Here is a 25,526-nt window from a genome sequence, read left to right as displayed (position 1 = left end):
TCTGCCTTGAAGAACCTCTAGCTTCCCCTAAAACTCTGCTTCAGTGGTTTCCTACATGAGGTCCGTTCTGCTCCATACCTATCCCCATCCCCAGCCTCAGTTGCCAGTAACTCCCACAATTATTTTGTATATTTTTTGTATTTATGTATCTGTTACTTCTGTCAGTAGAACATAAGCTCCTTGAGAACAAGGACTATTTCATTTTTAACTTTATAACTCCTCCCTTGTTATAGGAGCCACCAGCTAGTCTAGGCTGTTGGGGATCTAATTCCCTTCAGATAGATCCTTTCATGTGAGAGGATGTTAATGATATAAGATGACAAGCAGTTGCATTCTCTGGCCTCTTTCCTCTCTTCTTGCCTCAGATTTATTTCATTCCCAATTCACAAGCAACACCTGCCTCTGGCTGATTTACAATTCCTTCGAGTGTGTTGTGATTCATAGCTGTGGGGGCTTTCGGAGAACTCATCAGTCCCTGTATGATATAGATCCCTTTAACTCTTCACAGGCTTTCTGGGTTTCGAATTTAGGACTGGTCCTCAACACTCCCCTCCTCCCACTGACACAATACTTAATACAGAGTAAGGAACGAATAAATGTAATCCACATTTACTGAATCAACGAATGGAATTAAGTAACATTACTGAGCACTTGCAGGATGGAAGCAGGACTGCTTTCTCAGAACTTTTTGATGTACCAAGTCAGAGTAGGTATTTCTTTCCCTAATGGCAGTAGGTTCTGGGGTATGTTCTTCAGATCCATTTTTTGAAAGGATTTGGGTGGGGCCAAGCCTAAAGCCAAGAGTCTGTCAAGATGGAGGAGCAATACTGTGCCAGTCAGTTAACAGACATTTATTAAGCTCTTACATTATGAGCAGCATTAAGCTTATTAGTGTTTTCCTCTTTTCCCTGGGGGCTCTTTGATAATGGCAGCTAGAGAGTAGAAGAGGGGCTTGCTGGGGAGGCATCTTTGTTGTCAGTGGCAGCAGAAAGGATGCGAAGGCTGATGGAGGGGATGTCTGCCTCTGTGTACCTGCCTGTCTTTGTAGCTTGTGTCTGTATCTGCTCCTGCCTCTGCTCCTCAGTTTCTTGTCTGTCTTATTGCCTGCCCTGGGATCTCTGGGTATCTCTGCACACGCAGAGAATCCATCTGCTTCATTGCCTGCTTCTGAATCTGCCGCATCACGGCCCGCAGCTTCTGACGCCCGGTGCCGCCCACTGAAGAAGCACCGCCCTCCCGCTGCAGCTCCTCCCCGCGCCCTGCACCGGGGAAGGCCGCGGCGGCCCAGCCCCGGGCGGGGGCAGGGGCAGGGCTTAAAGCCCGCGTGGCAGGGCACCCGGAAGCGTCCCTGACTCTGCAGTACCAGGAGTCCTCAGCCTGTAGCCTCTAGCCTCCCGCGTACCGCAGCCGCAGCCTCCGCCGTCATGCCGGTAAGTCGTGCCTTTCTGTGCAGCTTTTCTTTGTTCAGGATCACCTCGGTCAGGGAACCTCTGCGGCTCCTGGCAGTGAAAACGGGCTCAGCCGGGTCCATCACATACCTCGCCGCCTGCCCATCTCCCTACCCCGACCTCAGCCCCGGCTCCCTCCCCCGCACCCGATCCTTGCGCCGCCAGCTTCCCTACTGCCCATCTGCCCAAGGGTTTAAAGAGGCCGGGGTTCAAAGGGCTGCGAGAAGAGGACCTGTGAAAGAACTCGGTTTTTCTTCCCGAGGCTTCTACGTCCTTTAATCCTGCCACACCCAGGTCACCTATGGGAAAATTCGAGAGGAGTCCTCTTAATTCCAACCTAGCCTTTGCTCTCTCCAGAACTTGGGTTTGCAGCCCTCTGGGCTCTTCCAATTCAGGACTTTCAAACCCTGGCGCCCCTGTGCTATCCGTACCTTCTAGCCAGCTGGGATCCCTGAACCCTAGTCCAGAAACTTCAGAAAATATGTAGAGGTTATAAAAGGAGCATGATGGAGGTGGTTCTGGACAGGGGAGACCTTTTATTAAATTTATTAATTTATTAAATAATTTTTTTATTTATTTTATTAAATGCTTCTATGTACCCAGGCACTGGGATAAATGCTTTTACAAATATTACTTTATTTGATATAGATGAATGCATGAGTTTGACTGTGGTATGTCTGTATTATCTCTGGCTTTTTTCTTTGTTTCTTTTTTCTTTTTTTTTCTTTTTGAAAAGATTAGGCCCCTGCATTACCTACAGGGTTCCTCATACTGCTCTTCTGCCACTTTATGGGAGATTGTCCATTTCTCTTTATTACTAGGGTCTGGAAAGATTTCCTAGCCTAGAAACAGAGCTCATAATACTATGCATCTGTATAAAGTTTTAACTTTTCAATATATTTTCTCAGTTTTTTCTCATTTTACTAAATGAGGAAAAGTAAGGCTCAGAGGTGGGTGTTAAATGAACATTAATTTATGTTGCTTAGTGGCAGAGGTTGGACTAGAACAACAGATCTCCTGACCCCGAAGACTCATTCTATTCATCTTATCTGTACAGAAAGATAACCTTGTTTAAGTTGAAGGGCCAGGAAAAAAATAATCAAGAGAGTTAATTTAAAAGATACATTCAGAGATGGTTTTGGCATTTTAGGGGACAACCTACAGGTAATAAAAAGACCTAAGTTTGAGCTCTGTCTTCTATACTTGCTCAAGGGTGTGACCTTGAAAATAATTGATCCTTTGTTTTCTCATCTGTCAAAAAGAATTAACAATACTTGTACTGAAGTCAACCTGGCACAATATATCCTTAAAGTCATGAAGATCTGGGTTCAAGAGACTACTCTAATATATATATACTAACTGTATATCCCTGGATGGGTTACTTAACTGCTTCCTTTCTTAACTTATTAAATAAGATTGTAAATTGTAGATCAGGCACTAACCTGAATTAATAAAAAGAATTCCTCAAAGAAATAAGTTCTATCCAAAATAATATTTGCATATCTCACAGAAGAGGGGAAAATGATTAGTTCTCATTATTATTTTATATCTGGTTCCTCAGGAAAGTGCCTGAGACAGTGTTCTGCCCACAGTAGGTAATCTGTGTCAGGTGATGTTCTTCAGACTTTCTGTATCCTAGCAGCCTGTCTTTGGAGAGTTATTGAGCAATTTGGAAGTACTCCAAGAAGACCTTTGTCTATCCCAGGTGTTTATCTCTTAAATCCAAGCTATTTAAGTGGGGCTTCTGGGAGAAAACAAACAAAAGAGGCATAGCTCTCTGGCTGAAGAACTGGCCCCATCAGCTCTCCTATTTCAGAAGCACTGTGAAAGGAGAACCATTTCCTCCTCACCTAGATTAGCCCCCTCCCCCTCCCCCCGAATCAAAGAAAACAGAGAGCATTATATTTCTGTTCCCATTGGTGTTAATCTCCTTGGGACAGGCATAGACCCACCCAGTGCTGTATTGGCCCTTAAGAAGAGCCTAGAATTGACTCCTTTCCTCTTCTCCGGTCCTGTCTTCCATAAGCAGTGGCTTTTGGTCTTGGTGTATATTAGATTAATTTCTGGACAGCCTTCTTAAGTAGGCTTAGTAAGACATTTACAAGAGCTGGATGACCAGGATGGCGAAGTAATTCAAAAATTACTTCAATTACAAAATTACAATTCAAAATTGTATTGGGTAAGATATTTTGAAAGAACTGAAGTTTTAAAGAAACGGAGACTGAGAGGGGTAGGCATGACTACAGTCTTCATATTTTTAAATGAACTGCCATGTGTCATTTACCAAATGAGTTTATATAGATAAAGCATTTTGTAAATTTAAAGCACTGTCTAAATGCTAGCTGTTCTTATGTGAAAGATGCATTCTATTAAACAAGGCTGGAAAAGAAATATTGGAGTATAAAACATATAGGTAGCACTGAAAAAGACTTGAGACATCATTTCAACCAACCTTTTCACTTTGCAAAGGAGGAAATTGAAGCCCAGAGAAAGGAAGTGATTTTTCTAATGGATCAGTGGCAGAACCAGGATTTAAAACAACAATCACCTGACTCCTTGTTCATTGCTCTTCCTGTCCTGGTAGTTTTTGCCTGTATACAATTCTACTAAAGAGAGAAGGGGATGGGGAAAGATATATGTCAGGTTAGAAGAAAGCATTTGTGATCAATAATAGTAATCATAGCTAATATGATTAAAGTATATGTGATATCCTTAAGTAGCTTAAAGTTTGCAAAGTGGGCAGTTAGATGGCATAGTGGACAGAATACTAGGCTGGGAACCAAGAAGATCTGACTTCAAAAATGGCCTCAAATACTTATTAGCTGTATAATCCTGGGCAAGTCAGTTAACCTCTGTTTGCCTCAGTTTCCCAGTATATAAAATGGGGATAATAACACTTATCTCTCAAACATTATTGTATGAGGCTCAAATGAGATAATAATTGTAAAGTACTAAGCACAGTACCTAGCAAATCGTAAGTTCTATATAAATGTTAGTTATTATTATTAAGAAGATAATTGTTAAGTACTTAGCAGTGGCACAGTAATAAGAGATATAACTGTTAGGTTTTTATAATTATTGCTAAAATAATAATTGTAAAGTACTTACACCATGTCTGGCATATAATAAGCACTACATAAATGTTAGCTATTATTATTCCTTTTTAATAACTAGATATTACTTGTTAAGCTCTTAGCACCATGGCTGATATATAGTTAAGTGCTATGTAAATATCAGATAATATGTTGAAGATGATCATTGTAAAGTGCATAAACACAATGCCTGGTGTTGGAATCTTTACAAAGTGCTAATTTAGCATGGTACTTAGCAAATCCTCTAGCTCACTAATATATTTAAGTACTCATTGGAGTTGACACATTTGCAAAATTTCAGGGTTTTGTATGAGATATCCGAATTCACACCTCCCTTGAAGCTCTTGGGGCCAGAGAGCACTCTGGGAGAAACCCATAATCCCATTCTCTCCTATCCCACAATCCCTCTCTCTCGAAGGAGCATAAATAGAGCTTCAGTGAGCCAGTCAAGGGAGTTTTCAGAGTGGAGAGAATTCAGTTCAGAAGAAGCCGCGAGTCGGAGTTGAGCTAGAGCCAGGAGTTTTACTTCGGAACATTGACAAGGGTTGGAGAGGAGCACTCTGGGACAGACACAGAGCATTCTGGGAGATTGAGAGCCAGAAGCTCTCTCTAGGAGGCAAGAGAGATTCATTGCATTTTCCACCTGGCTGGCTGGAGGCTGAAGGACAAGCCTTTGGATTTGGAGACATTCGGAGGGAGCTCTTGGAACCAAGCAGAGAGATAGGCCACCAAGAAAACTAACCGGGCTATTTTGGAGGAAGCAATAAAAGATCTGAACTTTTAACACCTGGCTGCATTTGGAGTGATTATTACTTTCAACTGAAACTAAGGCTGCCTCCAGAAAACCTCGCCATGAAAACCTGCTCTCTCCCAGAGAGAACCATTATATTAAAGAAGAAGAACACCATAGCTTGGCATATAGTAAGCACTGTATTAATGTTAGCTGTGTTTATTATTCTCTTGAGCCTTATGACCTACTTGTCATGATGATACTCACTGAACACAAGATAACCCTCATCTCTAGTCTAAGCAGGGTATGGGTTTGGAATGATTCTGTCCCCTCCTTTCTCTCACAGAGAACATAAAATTCCCAAACTGGAAGGAATCTTAAAGATCATCTAATATTTGAATCCATTCTTCCATCTACAGCCTCCCTGAAAAGGGATCCCTTTGCTTATGTTTTAAGTTTCCCACGAGTGGAGGTTCACTCTACATGGAAACGAACTCATTTATAGTAGGGCTCCATCTGGTTGTTAGCTATTCTTTATATTGAGCCAAGATCTGCTTTCTTATTATTTCTAAGTCTGAAAAGTAGATTATAGTGTGAATGTACTTTTACTTAAATTTTCTACTTAATAGAACATCCAAATGTTATTTTTCTGTTATTATAAGTAATATTTAAGAAAGGCCTTTCCAATTCTAAGATTCTATGTAAACTGAATAAAACATTTGCTGAATGTATCTTATAATTGATATACAGCGATCATTCCAATGCTTTCCTAAAGAAAGAAGACTTAGGGACAAGTTTTAGACAATAACTATAATGAGTATTCATTACATATTTTCTGAAATGTTTAACATATATTGTATTACTTTACATCTAGGGGAGGGAGTAGGGAGAAGGGAACACAAGGTTTTGCAAGGGTGGATGTTGAAAATTATCCATAAATATGTTTTGAAGATAAAAAGCTTTAATAAAAAATTTTTTTAAATTTTTTTCTGCAACATTGAAGAGAGAAAAGACTGGTTTTTAGGAGTTATGTAGATCAAGAATGTTAAGCTCATATAGAAACAAGACCACAAAACTATCTATAAGGATCCTTGTGAGAGCATATTGATTTAGAGAACTGTGTATTAATGTTATTTACATTTGATTGTATTTTTATTATTTTATTAAATATTTCCCAATTACATTTTAATATTGTTCAGGCTCTACTAGGAAGTGTTACGGGCCACACATGAGTGAGTGACGTTTCTGATGTAGACTAGTGGTTCTCAAATTTTTTGGTCTCAGAATCTTTTTACACTCTTAAAAACTGGGGGAGGGTGTGGGAGGGAAGGGAGATAAAAAATTAGAACACATGATTTTGTAGGGGTAAATGTCGAAAATTATCCCTGTATATATGTAAAGGGCTGAAACTTGGAGTTGATGCACTGAGGACTGACAACCGAGGACTTAAGGCTAACTACTAATTGGACAATGTTCTATTAGCATATCCTTGGAAAGGCTCTTCCCACTATTCTGTGCTGGTTCAATCTTTTGGTGTACACAGAGAATTGTGGGAAGGATTAGGGGCTGGATAAGACAAGCCAGAGTCACTTTGGCGGTAGAGGAAGAGAAGGAAGGTCCTGCATCCATCCTGTTTATTTCTATCCTTAAAGACCAAAAATAAAGACCAAAGACTTTAGCTTATCCTGACTCTGGCTGATTCTAAGGTATCCAGGGTGCTAACTCGGTCTTCACATATATATTTTGAAAATAAAAAGCTGTAATTTAAAAAAAAAAATGAGGATCCCCAGGAGGTTTACCATATTGGAAATTAAACTATCTTAGTATTCTTATGAAAATAGGTTTAACCTTTAAGACATTCTGAAAGAAAGAGTCTTAGGATCTCCAGAGTTCCCCATATCATACACTGAGAATCACTGATCTATACAAAGATCAAAGATAGATATATTCATTCAGCAAATATTTTCAAGCATTTACTATATGTTGTGATTTATTAAAATCAATCAAGAAGCATGCATTAATAGCCTATTATGTGGCAAATACTATCCTGTGTGCTAGTGATACAGAAAAAAATTCTGTCCTCAAGGAGTTTACATTCTACTAAGAGAAACAGCATATACAAAGCAGACACAAGATAACTTTTTATAGAAAGGTTTTGGCAGCTAAAGAAATTTAGAAAGGCTTCCTGTAGAATGTTATCTTGAAGGAATCCATGAAGGAAAGCATTCCAGGTCTGGGGTCCACCAGCCAGGACAAGGCCATAGAGATGAAAGGTGGTGTGCTAAGTGTGCGAACATCAAGGTGGAGGTGAATATGGAGAACAATAGTGTCATATAGGGCATGGGGGAATAACAGGGAAATTAGAGACATAGAAAAGAATTGGATCATAAAGAACTTTAATGCCAAAGGAGTTTATATTTTATCTTAGAAAAAAAAGAACTTCAGTTTATTTAGAGGAAAGTAACATGATTAGACCTATGCTTTAGGAAAATCACTTGTGTCTATGTGTGTAGAAGATTTACTGAAGTGAGAAGAGACTAGAGACAGGGAGACCAATTTTGTTGTTGAGTCATTTTTCAGTCATGTCCAACTCTTCATGATCCCATTTCAGGTTTTCTTTTCAAATATATTGGAGTGGTTCATCATTTCCATCTCCAGCTCATTTATAGAATGAGGAAACTGAGGCAGACACTGACTTGCCCAGCGTAAGTGTCTAAAACTAGATTTGAACTCTGGAAGTAGTCTTCTTAATTTCATTGTGCTACCTAACTAGCTGATAGGAACTCCAGTTAGAAGGCTGATGAAATAATCTGGGTGATCATAATGAGAAAATGGACTAGGTGGTGGATGTATGAGTTGAAGAAAAGAAATTAGAGAGATAAAATCAACAAGATTCAATGACTAATTCCACTTGTGAGATGAGTGAAAGGGAGGAATGAAGGGAAGGTGATTGAGAGAAGCTGAAATGATTAATATATTTGTATATAAGAATTTATATGTAAGAATTTTGCCAAACTCCTCAAGTTAATATTTAAAGCTTTTTACAATTTATACTAAATTTTGTTGTATGACCTTGAGAAAGTGCATTTAGGGTAGACCTCTGTGCATCAGTTTCTTCATCTCTAGAATGGGAATGACAGGACCTATTCCCCCAGGTTGTTGTGAGGATCAAATGAGATAATATTTTAAAATGCGTAGTACAATGCTTGGCATAGAATAGGTAGCATGTAAAAGCTTATTCCTTTTCCTTCCTCTTCCATCTCTGGGCTATCTCTCATGACTGAAATACACTCCTTCACTTCTTCCTTTTAGTATCCCAAATTTCCTTCATAGTTCAGCTCAAGTGCTTCTACTGTACATGAAGCCTTTGTGTGCATGCGCGCGCACACACACACACACACACTCTCACACTCACACATATACTCGGCTAGATGGTGAGTTTTTCAAGAGTAGGATTTGTTTCACTTTTGTCTTTGTAGCCCCAGCATTTACCCCAGAGTTTTACACATAGTAGATGCTTAACAAATCCTGATTGACTGATATCTTTTGAGTTCCCTCTATCCTTTACATTCTCATAACTTAGTCTTTTTTTAAAATCTGTGTACATGTTTTTAATCTATCCTTTGGATTATATTTTTGATAACTTTTTTATTTTTAAGTGAATAATAGCTTTTTATTTTCAAAATATATTCACCCCATATACAGCAAGTAATCCAATATGTTAAACATGTACAGTTCTTCTATATATATTTCCATATTTATCATGCTGCACAAGAAAAATCAGATCAAAAAAAGAGGAAAAAAAAAACAAAGCACGCAAACAACAAAAAAGGTTAAAAAACAAAACAAAACATGTGATCCACAGTCTTCCTTCTGGCTGCAGATGCTGCCTTACGTCACAAATCTATTGGACTTGGCCTGAATCACCTCATTGTTGAAAAGAGCCACATCCATTAGAATTGATTACATGTTATTGGTGTGTACAATGATTTCTTAGTTCTACTCACTTCATTTAGCAACAGTTCATGCAAGTCTCTCTAGGCCTTTCTGAAATAATCCTGTTGATCATTTCTTATAGAACATTAATATTCTCTAACATTCATATGCCATAACTTATTTAACCATTTTCCAATTGATGGGCATCCACTCAGTTTCCAGTTCTTTGCCACTACAAAAAAGAGCTGCTAGAAACATTTTTGCACATGTGGGTCGTTTTCCATTTTTTATTATCTCCAGTTTACAGACCCAGTAGAAACACTGCTGAGTCAAAGGGTTTGCTGCAAGTTTGATAGCTCTTTGAGCATAGTTCCAGATTGCTCTCCAGAATGGTTGGCAGATTAAATTTTAATAAGCTCTTTTAGGACAGAAAGGCTTTTTATCTTTAAATCACCAGCATACATAGTAGGTATCAAATAAAATTTTGTTGAATGAATGAATTAGAATAAGCAAATATTTTGTTGCTAGGGTTGGCCCCAGCATGTTGGCCCATTTTTCTTAGGCAAAAGAGATTAGCTTAGGTCTTTAATTAGAAAGGGTGTAATAATCTTTTTCCTGATAAAGGGTCTTGCCTCCGTGTTGATAGTTGTTATCAAGATTGGGAGTAGTTGTGGGGTATATGAATGTTGAGGGAAGATTAGTACCTCTAGTGTGAGGGCTGCCTGCCCTTTTCAAAGCTATCTTCCACCAATTACCTTACTATCACTTGTGACTTCAAGAAACTATAGCATGGGGGCAGCTAGGTGATGGAGTAGATAGAGCACCATCCCTGAAGTCAGGAGGAACTGAGTTTAAATCTGATCTCAAACATTTAATACTTCTTGGCTGTGTAACCCTGGGCAAGTCACTTAACCCCAATCGCCTCACCAAAAAAGAAAAGAAACTATAGCATGCATAGCAGCCACATCTTGGTAAAGTATTTTGGCAGATAGCTAAACCAGGTTAAGGGCAACCAATGGGCCTCAAACTCATCAGTTAATTGGGGAGGGGGGAAGGGAAAGGGGGTTATCTATTCCAACCATGTAAAGACATCTCCCTGTATAATGAATAGATGAAAACAATTTGTCCCAAAGACTATGAAAGTGGCTGAAGCAGATGCTATGAGTTCTTAGAATTTGGTCAAACATCAAAGATACCAAGGTCTTCCATTGCATTCTGAGCTATCATCAATCATCTTGATTTTTTTCTTGTCACTGGATTTTGATGACTCTGGAAGAGAGAATGAGACTGAAGACTTTGCACAACTCTGCCTCTATTAATTCCAATTTATTTTCAAGTCAAAAGATATTATCCATATCATTTTACCATTTTTATCTACCTCAGAGTCTTGTGGTAACTGGTAAGTAATGAAGCAGCAGGTGCAGATATACTGGGAGCTGTAGTCACAATCCTGCAACTGAGTAGACTAGATCATAGGGTCATCTCACTGGACTGAAGGGATTCAGTAGCCCCTTGGGTATCTGAGCAGTCTTTATAATGACCTCCTGTCATGAGGAAGGGGCTAGAAAGGGTGCCCTAAAATTTTCTGCTAACTCTGGCATGCTCACCATAGCAGGTGGGGGAATCCTACCCTGTGGTAGAAGCATACACACACACACACACACACACACACACACACACACACACACACAAAATGTACAAAAACTTTTACAAAGATGATTTCACTTACCATTAGCTTTTGCAAAGTGGGAATTGTGGCAATTTCTTAAATTAATTTCTTAAAATAAGATAAGAATGAAGTTTGCTTCACTCGTTGAGTTGTTCACGTGAATACTTAGAGGCTATTTTAGGATTATTGATTGGGCTCATTTCATTATTGTTGTGTCTCATAAAATAGAAAGACCTGAGATGAAGGAGAGATAATCGAGTTATTCAATGGACCAGTCAGAACACATACAACATTTATCAATTAAGTTCATTGTCTTATATGGGCACAGTTTATGGTTTCCCAAAACAATTACAGTAGTAACAACAGATCATTGGTCACAGATCACCATAACAGATTTAATAATGAAAAAGTTTGAGATCTTACAAGAATCATCTAAATGTGACAATAGATACAATGTGAGGACATACTATTGGAAAAATGGCGCCAGTAGACTGGTTGCCACATTGATGCAGGGTTGTCACAAACCTTTTAAATTTGTTTTTAAAAAATCAATATCTGTGAAGCACAGTGAAACAGAGTATGTCTCACATATATGTTTTATGTAGTCTCTACTTGACCAGCTATTTATGATTTGTAAACCAGTAAGTAAATTAGATCTTACCTTGCTCCAGAAAAAGAATGGATAGTGGGAAAATCTGCCGTTATATATTACCTTTACTTTTCACTTACTCTTCATCCCTTTGAAATTTGGCTTTTGACTTCATCATTCAGCTGATATTGCTCTCTCTAGAATTAACCTGTAAACCCTTAATTCCTACATCTGGTGGTCCTTTTTCCATCCTAAACCTTTTCAATTGGTCTGTTGAATTTGACACTGTTGGCCATGTTCTCTTTCCTAAATACTCTTTCTTCTCCCAGTTTAGGAAAATTCTCTCTTCTGGTGAATTCCTACCTGACTGACCTCAGTTTTCTTTGTTGATTTATCATATCTTGTAAATTGAGATTTTTCCCAAAATTCTAATCTGTACTCTCTTCTTTTCTTCTTCTTTTTTTTTTCTCTTGGGACCCTAATAAGTTCCCATGGATTTAACTATTTTCTCAATATAGATACCTCTCAGATTTATATGTCATATCCTAGTCTCTCTCTGAAGTTTCAGCCCTAGTTCACCAGCTGCCTATAGGATATTTCAAAAAAATATGTACCATAGACATCTTAAGCTCAATCTGTTTAAAACTGAACTGATGATCTTTTCTCCTATATTGGAAGTTCTTCATCTTTTTGTTCACAAACTCCTTTGGTAGTTTGATTTTTTTTTTTTAAAAACCACAAAACTTGTATACTCCTTCACAGAATGTTTTTGAATGCATAATATAACATAGGATTATAAAATAAACCAGTTTAAAATAGTTACCAGAATTTAAAAATAAATAAGTTCAAGGACATCAATTTAGGAATTCTAATCTTAAGTCCTTTCTTCTTCCAAATTGTCCTGTTTCTGTTGTTATTGTTGTTTGTCATTCATTTTCCAATTTCTCAGCATTATTCTTAATTCCTCTCTGTCCCTCATTCCACAATACCCAATCAGTTGACAAATCTTTCCGTTTCTATCTTTATAACATCTGTCATATCTAACCTTTTTTCCTCTACTTAATACAGCTACCACTTCCACTTTAGTTTAAACCTTTATAAGTTCTCACCTTGATTATTATAATAGGCTCTTAATTAGTCTTCCTGCTTCAAGTCTCTCTTCACTTCATTCTATACACTCCTGCCAGAGTAATTATCCTAGATTGAAAATTTGACCATGTGACTCTCTTACTTAATCAACTTCAGTAGCTTCCTAGTGCTTGTAAGATAACATATAAACTCCTGTGTTTAGCTTTTTAGGTAAAGTCCACCCTGACTTTCCAACCTTATTAGACATTACTCCCCTCTCACTCACTCAACCCAGCCAAAACTGTCCTCTGTATTTCTCATTCATAACACTCTTGTCTCCTTTACATATGCTTTTGCTCTGATCCTGAAACCTACCTGGAAATGTGTTCCCTCCTTCTATTTTCTAGAGGCCCTCTTTTCCATTTTAAGATACAGCTCACTTACCTCCATCTCCAACCAATAGTGCCCTCCATTTAACCACTAGTTAAAGGTGTGTATTTATTAGATTTATATTTGTACTACATACATTTTATATGTATTAGTTGTCTTTTCCATTAGATTCTTTCACTGGAGAATTGGGATTGTTTCATTCTTTGTATTTATGTCCTCATGTACATGGTACATGATAGGTGTTTAGTATCTTGTTGGTTGATTGATGAATTGTACCCCTTGGCAGACACTCTGGAGAAATTTTTCTAATCAGACAATAGTTCTTTACTTCCTCTCCCTTGTTTTCTGTCAACCTGGAAGACTAGTCCTGAATTCTGTGGAACAGATAATAATCATCTGCTGAATTCAGGACAAGATGCCTACTCCTTAACCAGAAAGCCTTAGGAAGTTCTTCAAGATAAAATAGTATTTTTATTCTATTAATTGTGTCACTTATCAATTCTGCAGACATTTTGGAGAGCATTAGTACAGTTAGTAATAAGAAACACATTATTGACTATAAGTGATAGATGATTTATTAGACCCCTATTTTATTCCAATAAGTATTAATCAGTTTGATATGACTCCATAAAGGTGATGATTGTAAATTCTGATAGTAGGCCTAATTGCTATGAATTGAAGATTATAAGTTTCCTTGCTTAATCATAGAAAGCTAACTAAAAGATTTCTACCCTTGTTTTTCTTTTCTTTGGTGATAAAAACCATTTTGATAGGGGACTGAATTACATGGAAAGTCCCCCAGCTGTTTTTGCGTCCTTGTCATCCCTTTATTGCCCAACAAGGGGAGATAACTGTGAATATATAACCAATGGATGAGCCTGGTTGCTGGACTTCAGTCTGTCTTACTTGCCTGTTGGCCCATGTAAATATTTTGACATCCATTCATCAGCACAGCCTCATAAGTGGCTTGGTAGGATCTCCTGGAATATCAAGATAGATCTGTTAAGGTCTGCTCACTAGCCTGTTTGTCTAAAAATGGGATTCTATATTTTTGTAGACCCTCCTGAAGAGTCAAGGACAAGTCTATCTACCAGTCAATCTCTCCATTTTTGGCCTGCTCTACCTATATTGTCTGTGTATCAAGCACTATAAAACTAAAGCTCTGGAGGAAGGGGGCATCTCAGATTGTGAGCAAGATCTGGAGTCTATCTCATTAGAGAGGATCATGAATCCTTTAATAAAGTGCCATTAGCTTAGAGTTCTGCCTCAGTGATTTTTCTTGCAGATTGGACAATTTTTTAAATGCCCATGTTGTACATTGGACACTTTGATTTCATTACATATTACAAAAAAGAATTGGGATTCCCCCAAAATCATAAAAATAAAAAGCTATCTATATAAATCATAGCTGACCTAGACATAAGACCAAAAGAAAAAAGGAAGCAACCTAAATGTCTAATTATTGGTGAGTGATTGAAGTAATCATGATGTTTTATGGTAAAGATGAAGCAAATAAAAACAACCACTGTAATTTGGTGACTTGGTGACTGATTATTATTTGATAATTCATTTCGGTAGGGCTCCCCAGTTTTTTCAGTTCCCATACATCTTGACTTTCACACCTTTCTTCTCACTCTGGAATATCCCTCTATCCTGCTAGTCCCCCATTTCCTGTAAGTTTCTTTTGGAGCCTTCATTTTGAAAAAAAGCCCTAATCTTCATTCCCTTCCAGCCTTGCTTTTGACTTTGATTTTACCACTATACTCTCATGGATACCTTCTCCTTCCCACCTTCTTTATCCCCTCTTCATCTTTCCTTTATGTATTATTTTTCCCATTAGAATGTAAATTTGAGAGAAGGGATTGGCTGCTTGTGTTTTTATCCCAAGCACATAGCACAATGGTGGCACATATGAAGTACTTAATAATGCATGTTGCCTTTCTGCCTGCTTACCCATTACTGTCCCTATTCATTATGAAAGAAAATAAATTCTAGATTTTACCATACATATGGAATAAGAAGTAAAATAGATGAATTTTTCATAAATTGCACTCGGTACACATTTTTAGTAACATAAAGTTGTTAAATATTATCACATTTGGTGCTCATTAAGGTGCGCTTGAGGTAGGCTTCTTCAAAATGTCAAAAACCTTGTAACTTCATTGTAAATCATTTCAGAGTCTTTGGTTCTTTGGAATTCAGTTTATATTCATCTTTCAGCTATATGGTTTTTGGAAATTTTTTTCTAGGTCAACATGAAAAGGGTTTCTTTTATATTAAACAAGATGTTAAAATTTCATTTATTTGGTTGTCATCATTAGGAATTATTCCTGGGATTTAGCCAGGAATTAGCCCTGGAGTCAGGAGGACTTGAGTTTAAATCCAGCCTCAGACACATAACATTTCCTATCTATGTGACCCTGGGCAAGTCACTTAATCCCAATTGCCTTGCCAAAAAAGAAAAAAAAAAAGGAATTATTCCTTCAACTGTTTCTTTCAAAAATTTTAAATACATTCTAACATTTCCACCCTTTCCTACCCTTTCTATGTTTCCTCATCACAGATTCACAGTCCACAGTTTTTTTTTTGTTTTTTTTTGTTAGTTTTGTTTTGTTTTTTCCCTTTTGCAGTATATTCTGTAAGGTAATATAGTTGTTTACCAAATAGTCTCCATTTAAAACTTTCTTGAAACCTTTGAGGATATATATGCCTCAGGTTAAAAATCCTTAATTCTAAGAGTTTTATTTTAAGATTTTATTTCTTATTTTATGCTTTTCTTGTTTTGTTGATGATTACTGAATTTCCAAGAATTTTAAAAACATTTTTGATGTAATTTTTTACTCCTTCATCCCAATCATTTCTAAATATACTCAGTGCCCACCTCTTCCACCCAAGAATTTCACTTTCCCTTGAGATTATAGAATTTAAGATATGAAGCTGAAAGGGACATCAGAAACCATCTACCCAGTCTTTGTAATAGTTAAAACTAGTTGCGTTAACAATTCCATATGATCAAATATGTAACATCATGCAACCATATAGTCTTTCCCTTCTTCAAAAGGAAGAGATAGCTTTTGACAATTTGCAGCCTTATGAAAACTTTCATTATGCTTTTGTCCACTTAATCTATTCAGTAACAGCCCTCAGTCATATATAGATAGATACAGAATTTATATACAGTACATTTTCTCATTGCTTATTTAATGGCAAGAATAATCATTATATTTATCTTTATTTTTTTGTTTCTTATTTTATATTATGGTAGTCACATATATCAATTTTATTAGGTAGATATCAGTTTTAAAAATAGGAGGGATGTAGCTAGAATATCATGAAGCTTTTGTTAGAGATCTCCTGGCAAATCATGGAGCTCCATCTGACGTGGCATGGTTCAGCTAAACTGATCTGCACAGTGTGTTTATACACACACACACACACAATTTCCTCTGCTTTATTTATTTGTATCAGTTATACCTTGTCTCTATAAATTCCTCACATTTATTATTTCATACAACTCAATAATATTTCATTAGGTTTTTTGTGGTAGTGAAGACTTGGAAACCAAGGCGGTATCCACCAATTGGGGAATGGCTGAAAAAGTGCCAGTGATAGAATACTTTTGTGCCATAGGAAATGATGAAGGGGCTAGTTTCAGAGAAACATAAGAATTGTATGAAATGATACAGAATGAAATAAGCAGAATTAGGAGGAGAATTGATACAATAACAGCCATGTTGTAAAGACAAACAACTTGGAAAAACTTCCAAATTCATTATATTTCCCTCAAAACCCTTCCTGCTTTAAGAACTTCCTTACTACTGTCAGACACCAGTCAGAAAGCATTTATTAAGTTCTGATGTGCCATGCACAAGTGCTTAGCACTGAAGATATGGACAAAGGTAAAAGATAGTTCCTGCCCCCAGGAGCCTATCCTTCCAGTCATCCAGGTTCACAATCTAGGTATCATCTTCAACTTTTCATTTTCTTTTTTTCCCCCGGAGGCAATTGGGATTAAGTGACTTGCCCAGGTCCACAAAGCCAGGAAGTGGTAAGTGTCTGAGACCAGATTTGAATTCAGGTTCTCCTGACTTCAGGGCTGGTGCTCTATCCACTGGGCCACCCAGCTGCCTAACTTTTCACTTCCTTTCACACACATATACCCTATCCAATTTTTTGCCAAGTTCTTTGATTTCATCTCTAATCATATGCCCTCTTTTCTCCTCTATCTCTACTCTGGTGCAGGTCATCACTTCACACTTGTATTAAAATAGACCACTAGTGGATCTATCTTTCTCATTTCTCTCCCTACTTCAAACTATCTTCCACTCGATTATCAAAATTATCTTAAAGCACAGATCTGACTGTGTCATACCCCCACTCATTAAACTCTAGTAGTTCCCCATCACCTCTAGGATCAAGTATAAGATGTTCTGTTTGGAATTCAGAGTGAGTCACAATCTGGCCCCCTTTCCAGTCTTCTTATATCCTACACTAGCCCCCATCAACTCTTCTATCCAGTGCCCTTCTTTTTTGCTATTCTTGCACAATACAATCCATTTTCTGACTCTGGACATTTACACTGTTTCTTGAAGACATTCCCTTCTCATCTTCATCTCTGGCTTCTTTCAAAACCCACCTCATCTTTCCTTATCTCTCTTAATGCTTTATTGATTTTTTTTCTAATTTATCTTGTAACTATCTTCTTTGTACATAATTTTTTTCATGTTTTGCCCCATTGGATTAATAGCTTCTAGAAAGCAGAGACTGCTTTTGCCTTTCTTTGTGTCTTTGTCACTTAACATAGTGACTGGCACATAGTAGGTGCTTAATAAATGCTCGTCAGCTGACTGTCTTTAAATAAAAAACAAAATTTCAAGGCTGGGTTTTCTCTAACTCCCATATGTTACCTGATCAGGTGAGAGGTGCCTCTCCTGGGGGCCTTTTTATGTTAACCTTTCTCCTTTGTTGATTTCAGAAACATGAGTTCTCTGTGGACATGACCTGTGAGGGCTGTGCTAATGCAGTCACCCGAGTCCTCAACAAGCTAGGTGGTAAGTGGGACCAAGGAGCCTGGACAGTGTGAATGGGGGTAGGTTGGGGAATAAAAGTGTAGCTGAGACCACTTTCAAATAAGTCATATTTTTCTACTTAGTTTTGAGCTGAGTTCCTTTTCTTCTTGAATACAAGACTTATAATATCAGTTCATCCAGCCCTTTTGAAATCCAGAGAAGAGTCATATAATGAGACAGTGGCAAAGAAAGGATTAGAACCCAGAAATTCTAAGGCTTCATTTAGTACCCTTTCTATCACACCAGGCTGCCTTTATCATAGGCAAAGATGACAGTATCAATCTATTGTCAGGGTGACAAATACTTCAAGTTGTATCTCTAGTAGGGGAAATAGATGATTCTGAATAATTCACTGATTCATTTGTTATATAACCATTAGTTAAGCAATTTTTCATTTCAACAAACATTTATTAGGTATGATTGTGTGCAAGGCATTATTGTGGGCATTGGAAATACAAACACAAAAATAGAGCTCTCCTTTTTTCTAAGCATTTTCATAGAGGCTTGAACTGTCTAGGTAGGGGCTTAAGCTATAGGTTCTTTCAGTAACTCAGCCAGCTTTTAGGGAACAAAATGGAGCCTTGCTGGCCTATATGTGATTATAAAGGGAAGGAAGGAGAGTCTGTCCCTCCCTTTGTTACAGCTGGATTCCAGCATCTTGAATTCTAATCTCAGGATGTCAGCTTTTAGGAGAGGAGTAAAATGTACATTTGAAAAGTTTTTGAGAAAAAAAGGATGGTATATGTATGTGTCAATGTTTACAAATATACTAGTGATTTCACCCTGCCACTTGTGAAGTACAGCTCCAAGTGGCATTTAAGAAAATCCCCATACTCTGCATTAGGCAGAGATGAAAACCACCAGAGAGAGTAGGACACTTGACTAATCAGATTCAAGCATGATGCTAATTACAAGGCCTGAAGTGTGGATTGTATGTTTATAGGTACTCCCCTTACTCAGTCAGCTATCTCTCTGATGGAGGCTCTCTGAAAAGCTAGACTGAATTACTTGGAGAGTAGGGATTCTTAACCTGGGATCTATGAGTGTGTGTGTGTGTGTGTGTGTGTGTGTGTGTGTGTGTGTGTGTGTGTGTGTGTGTGTGTAAAACTATTTCAACATAATTGGTTTCCTTTGTAATCTATGTATTTTATTATATGCAATTCAAAGCGGCTTCAAAATCTTGGTCTCTAAAAGCTTCTTTTCCTCTTTTTCATAAAGAAATTTTAGAAATAAGGATAGGAATATAAGACCTGACGCTTTATAAACAAAGTATCCTAGATCTTGAACCTGCTAGGTAAAAGGAGCTAGCCACTTGGGTTTGTTTTTTTTTTTTGTTTTTTTTCTCCCTGAGCTCTTGAGGGCTGAGGAGTCTACTTGGGAGAGTATCCCACCCTGTTCACACAATAGGAGCCAGGCTCTGTGCTAATTCTGTACATTACTTAGGCAAATCTGTTTAGTTTCTTCATTTACAAAATAAAAATGTTAAACTAAATGATGTCTTCTAGGTCTAAGAATCTGTGACTGACCTTGAACCATGTACTTCTTACTTGGGGCCTGGATCTCATACCTTCTAGTTTTCATACTTCTCTGAGGTCTCTTGAAAATGTCTCGGTTTTGTTAACAGTTGCTATCTTTAGCAACTTCTCAGGCATATCATGGTTTCTATCCTGAAAGAAATTAGCTAGGTGGAATAGTAGGTAGAATGCTGGGCCTGGAATTAGGAAGATTCATTTTCCTGAGTTCAAATCTAGCCTCGGTTACTTATTAGCTGCGTGACCATGGGCAAGTCATTTAACCCTGTTTGCCTCAGTTTTTTCATTGTAAAATAAGCCGGGGGAGAAAATAACAGACTACTTTAATACCTTTGCAAAAAAAAAAAAAAAACCTAAAGGAGCTATGAAGAATTGGGTATGACTGAAACAACCGAGTAAAAATAACATTTTATAAAAGATCTTGGTTTCTAGAAGCCAGAGAAAGTAGAACACTTCTTTGAAAGGAACTCCAGCATCCTACCTCCAAAGGGAGGGTTAAAGTGGAGCAAATCTTGATCCTCAGAGCCTTAAGATACTTGGAGTACAGCTAGTGGGAGGGAAGACAAAATGTAGAAGTTATTTGCTTCTAGGAACTCAGAGTTTGGGAACTGGAAACCTGCATCATATTCAGAGTATCTTTGGGGTGGGCAATATTAACCCCACCATCTTGAGATAGGCTCCAGGATGAGTGAGTTCAGCCCTGCCCACAAGGATCTAATTACTATTTTATTTTTCCTCTACTGCTGGGATAGCAGAACTCCTTAGTAGCCAACTACCAATCTAATGGTGAGTCTCAAGCCTTTTCCAAAGCTGGATCACAGTATCCTAAATCCTGTGCTTCTACTTGGGTACTTCAGTATATAGGGTAATGTCCTCCCACCTTAGCTACACACATCTTTACTCTGACAAAACTCTTCAACTTCCTTGATCTAGAACTCCACAACTCTTTGCTCTAATTATAAGCTCTTATCTTTGTATCTCTTCCTTTGCTTTACTCCTCCTAAACCATTGTTCATTTTCACAGTGACCGCCAGTCCCTCCACATCTTGTTTTCTTATTCAACTATCATTCTCATCCTTGTTCTGTCTTTTCACAGGTTGATCCTTGTATTCTTGTTCTTTTGTTAGTTAGGCTTTGCAAAAACCCAGCCTTAGATTACCTCAACCATACAGTTTCTCTTTTACAGTTTATGTCCTGCTAAAAACTCCTAGGGAAAGTTGTTCATATTGTTTTCACCACAAATGCATTTAATTGCAATTATGCCTTCATTTATGCCCTACAATCCTTTTATTCTTCCTAAATGCACTTAACTATGATGTTACTCCAACATTTTTCTCTTCTTAAATCTACATCATCTTCCTTCTCAACACACACACATATACACACAACTTCCCCCCCCACACACACACACAAGATTACCAGCTGTCTATATTCCGCTTCAGTCTGTCTTTTGAAATGTAGTTCCTAATTACCAACTACCTGTTTGACATTTCCAGACTATTCCATCAGTATTTCAAACTCAGCATATCCAAAACAGAACCCATTCTCTTTCCCTCTATCCTGTCCCCAAACTTCCTCTATTTCTCATGAAGCAAAAGAAATTTCTTGAATTTTTTCCTCACCATCCTTCTAGTCACTTAAATTCATGTCCTCAGAATCATTTTTGATTCTTCCCTCTTTCTTCTCACTTCTCCCATGCTTTGTCAGTTTTATTAATTCTATTTCCACATCGTGTTTTGCATACATCCCCTTCTCTCCACTCATACAGCCTCTACCTTTGTTCAGACCCACATCACCTTTTAGCCACACAATTGCTAAATCCTTCTTTGCTTCTCCTCTCTACAGTCTATATTTGTCACTTCTGAAACATGGATATGACCTTACCTCTAAGATAAAATGCAAAATATTTCACCTAGCATTTGAAGTTCTCTATAAATATTATTCCTGTCTTCTTTTCTAGTTTTATTTAATATAATATATTTAATTAATTTATTTATTTGTTTATTTAGTATAAGAACTATTCTTGTATGTGACATTTCATCTTACTGGAATTCATTTCTGCTCTACCTCTGCCTATTAAGAATCCCTTTCTTTGCTAAAGTGCCACCTCCTACATGTAACCTTTCTTGATTTGTCCTAGTTTTAAGCTCTCTGTTCTTCTTGAAATTGTTTTGAAATATTTTGAATTTACTTCTCTGTATATATATTGTATTTTTCTCTCCTCCACCTTAGGGAATGTAGACTTCTTGAGGAAAGAGCCAGTTTTGTTTTTGCCCCCAATGATTCCTATAAGTGCTTTTCATTGCAAGTTCTTAATTCATGTTGAATTGAATTACATACTTGTATCAGCAACCCAAGGCAGCCAAGGCAAGGTCGAATCAACAGATCCCATCCACCAGGTGGAAGGAATAGAGAAATAATAATAACTAACATTTACATAGTACTTCAGAGTCTGCAAAGTGCTTTATATATGTTATTTCTTTTGATCCTCATAATAACCATATGAGACTGGTGCTATTTTTAGTCATATTTTATAGATGAGGAAACTGAAGTGGAGAACATTTGCCCATGTCACATAGATAGTAAGTGTCTGAAGTAAAATTCACACTTAGATCTTTCTTATTTCAATTCCATAGTCTAACCATTGTACCAACTAATTGCCATGGGGCAGTGTTGGCATCCCTCAGTCTGGAAGGATCTGTGGGAGCACAAGAATAGGTCAGTGATGTTGAGAAGAGGAAGATTGAATGTCAACCTTAAAGGAAGAACAAAGTGTTGACTTAAAAGGTGCTAGAGAAAGATAGTTGGAAACCTTCCTTTATGGGATTCTCACAAGGAAAATGGAATAAAAACACTGAACTGGAAGACAGATTGGAAAATAATGGATTGAGCTCCATCACTTAGAGAATCCTAAAGTTTATGATGGACTATTAAACCTGGAATAGACATTAGAGATGATCACTTCCAACCCCTTCATTTTATAAAAAAAGAAAAGCAAGTCCCAAAGAGGAGAAATAGCTTGCTCCCAATAAGTCAGTAATCAGAGTGGTCCCTATGTCCAGGTCTCCTGACTCCTAGTCCAACTTTGTGTATAATATGTATGACCTCAGGCAAGTCACTTCCTTCTCTGAACCTCAGTTTCCTTACCTATAAAATTATCCTTACTGACCTCATATGGTATTTGTAAGGAGAGTGTACTTTGTAAACTGTGCAGCACTATAGAAATGGGAGTTCTGATTATTGTTGTTCCCTCCCACCCCTTGGCAGGGGTCCAGTTTGACATCGACCTGCCCAACAAGAAAGTGTGCATCGATTCAGAGCATAATGTGGAAACACTGCTGGAAACTCTGAAGAAAACGGGAAAGACCACCACCTTCCTTGGGACCAAGTAGTGGGAAGCTCCGTCCTTTAGCCAGCCGGATGAACCAAAGTGGGCAGGTCAGTCAAGCCCTGGGGCTTTGGGAACAATTCTTCCTCATTCTCCCTTCCCCCCATCAGAAGGGCAAGAAGACTTGCCCCAAGCCCTTTCAAAAGTAAAAAATTCTGGAGCTATTTCTGACCCTTTCATCCCCTTATTTTGGCTTACAGTACTACTTACAATAGATGATTCTTCACAGTTTAAAAAATACTTTCCTCCCAATAGTCCAGTGAGGTGAGTGGTGCATGTGTTATTTATCAACATTTTATGGATGATGAAAACTGAGGCTCAGGATATACAAATGACTTCCTTCTGGGTCAAAAGGCTTGTGACTAGAGGAGTGTGGACCTAACCCTGGTCTCCTAACTTTGAGACCTTTGTAATCCATAGGTAGTTCTCCCATTCTTTTCAACAAGTGCTACCATTCAACTAAGCAGAAAATATAGTTACCAGGGGCACTTTTTTCTTTTTTTTTTTTCCCCCAAGATGTGTTAGATGTGTCCTAATCCATGCTTCTTTCTCATCATTCCTAAATGGTGGGGCGTGTACCTGGATAAGAATAAGATAAGAGTGGAGACAGAAGGTGGAAAAGGTCAAGAAGTGAACTCCAGCCAACTGAGAGAAAGCCTTGTGATGTCACATAGTGGGGAGAGTAGTGACCTAGGAGTCAAGGGACCTAACTCCTAGGCCTGGCTCCGCCACAGATTTATTGTGGATCCTACAAAAACTCATGTCTTTGGGCCTCAGTTTTAGGGAATTCCTAAAGGACTTGTGAAGTGACAGAAGCATGGATTAGGGCAAATATGATATTCATCTATTTCCATTTTTTTCAAGTTAACATTAAAATTTTGATTTCCATTTTTTTCCTCTCCCTTCTTTGCTCCCTTGCCTTGAAAAGGCAAGCAGTTTGATATGGATTATACGTGTGAAGTCATGCAAAACATCCTTCTTGGAAAAGAGGGACAAAAGTCCATCTTGGAGACTTATGTCTTCTGCTTAATGTTACCCTCTTTGAAGCTAGTGGGATGACTGCCTGTGGGTTATGGACAGTTCTGCCATCACCATCTTTATCCATCATCATTAACATTAACATTTACATAGCATTTTAAAATTTGCAAAGTGCTTTGATGAGTATGTGATTTGATCTTATAACAACTCCCTAAGGCAGGTAGATATTAGTATCTTCATTTTACAGAGAAGGAGGAGGAGGCACCGAGAAAGATTAAATGATTCACACAGCTAGCCTCTGAGGGGAGAGTTGAAATCACGTCTTAGTGATTTCAGGGTCTTGCACATTATCTACTGTAGCCTGCAGCTGCCTCATGGGCTTGTAAAAAGCATGTGGTGAAGAGACTGGGTTAGATTTTTGCGCAGTTTTATAGAACTAGGCTTAGGTGTATACAGTAGGCATAGTACTTTACATACAGTAGGTATATATATAATGTCCAGTTCCTGGTCTAGGGTCCTACCGCGGTATCCCTTGGAGGTATGGGTTGTACACTGCCCTTCTTCTCTCCCAGGCGCTGTACACACCGCCCCCTCAGTAAGTATTTGTTTGAACTAATGAGTGAGTGCCTGTATTAGAAATCCAGGTGAGAGGGGATCACTGTCGGGAGCACGTCCTCCTTGGGGGAGGTGGGAGGGGCAAAGTGCTCAGTTCTGCTATCGGTGTAATGTTGCCTTGCTCACAGCAGGGGGAGCCCCTGCCCTGCCTAACTTTCCCTCTCCTTCCTCTGCTTGCAGGAGCCCGAGTGGCAGGCTCCCCAGGATCCACTCCCATTCTGGCCAGATGTGGGAAGGAGGGGAGACCTGGGAGTGGAAAGGAAAGAGAGGAAAGAGCGCATCACTGACTGGGAGCCCACAGTGTTCCAGGGGAGCCCTTCGGCTCACCATCCCTCTTTCTTTGCCACCCTCTAATAAAACGGAGCTGGTTTTTGCTGGAAACGTTCTTCTCTGTATCTTTGGTTCCTTACAGGCTGACCCAGAGACAGAAATGATAGGGTTTCAGTCTCTCTGCCACTGCAGTCCTGTCCAATAAACAGTGTGAGTGAAGAGGACTGGGGGAGGGAGCTAGGAACAGAAACAAGGGAGGGGAGAGAACATCCAAGATCAGTCTCCTCTTCCCCAGGATACCAAATCCCCACCAGCGTGGCCTCTGTATCAGGGCAGCCCCTTCTTCCACAATGGGAGTAAGAGCAAGTTTTTTAGCAAGGAGTTTTGGGGAAAATGTAGAAAAGATGATTTTTGCCATTGTTGTTTGAAGGGCTTCATTGCAACCAGCAGCCAATAAGAAACAGATAATTTTTCTTTTTCATTTCTTTCCTTTTTTTGGAGGCATTATTGGGATTATGACTTTCCAAGCATCACACATCTAGTATCTGAGGCCAGATTTGAATGTGGCCCTTCTGACTCCAGAGTCAGTGCTGAATAACCGTGCCATTAGTTGCCCCCATTTTTCTCAGCAATATGCCAACAGTATGCCCAGTTGCTGTCATCAGGTGGTGCTTTGGGTTTGATTGTATAGACCCAGTGATAGGATTACTTCTGAAATCAAAAACCACAGATCATAATACTGATGTACAGTG

The 25,526-nt window shown here is 38.4% G+C and overlaps 1 protein-coding gene across 1 annotated transcript; it reads left to right on the top strand.

Moving 5' to 3' along the window:
* Positions 1-1,293: 1,293 nt before the first annotated feature.
* ATOX1 (antioxidant 1 copper chaperone) lies at positions 1,294-24,885 on the top strand. Its single transcript, XM_051978746.1, has 4 exons — positions 1,294-1,430; positions 17,898-17,973; positions 22,791-22,961; positions 24,685-24,885. Exons 1-3 carry the CDS (start codon positions 1,425-1,427, stop codon positions 22,913-22,915), a joined length of 207 nt encoding a protein of 68 aa, XP_051834706.1. The 5' UTR covers positions 1,294-1,424; the 3' UTR covers positions 22,916-22,961; positions 24,685-24,885.
* The last annotated feature ends 641 nt before the right edge of the window (positions 24,886-25,526 follow it).

This window comes from Antechinus flavipes, chromosome 2 (assembly GCF_016432865.1).
Source record: "Antechinus flavipes isolate AdamAnt ecotype Samford, QLD, Australia chromosome 2, AdamAnt_v2, whole genome shotgun sequence".
NCBI classification, from domain to species: domain Eukaryota; kingdom Metazoa; phylum Chordata; class Mammalia; order Dasyuromorphia; family Dasyuridae; genus Antechinus; species Antechinus flavipes.
Note: the sequence above shows the minus strand (reverse complement) of the source record. Positions and strands in the feature narration are given on the sequence as shown.

Coding starts and splice junctions, on each gene's coding strand:
- ATOX1 (XM_051978746.1), top strand. Junction 17,974..22,790: donor AGTCCTCAACAAGCTAGGTG/GTAAGTGGGACC, acceptor ACCCCTTGGCAG/GGGTCCAGTTTGACATCGAC.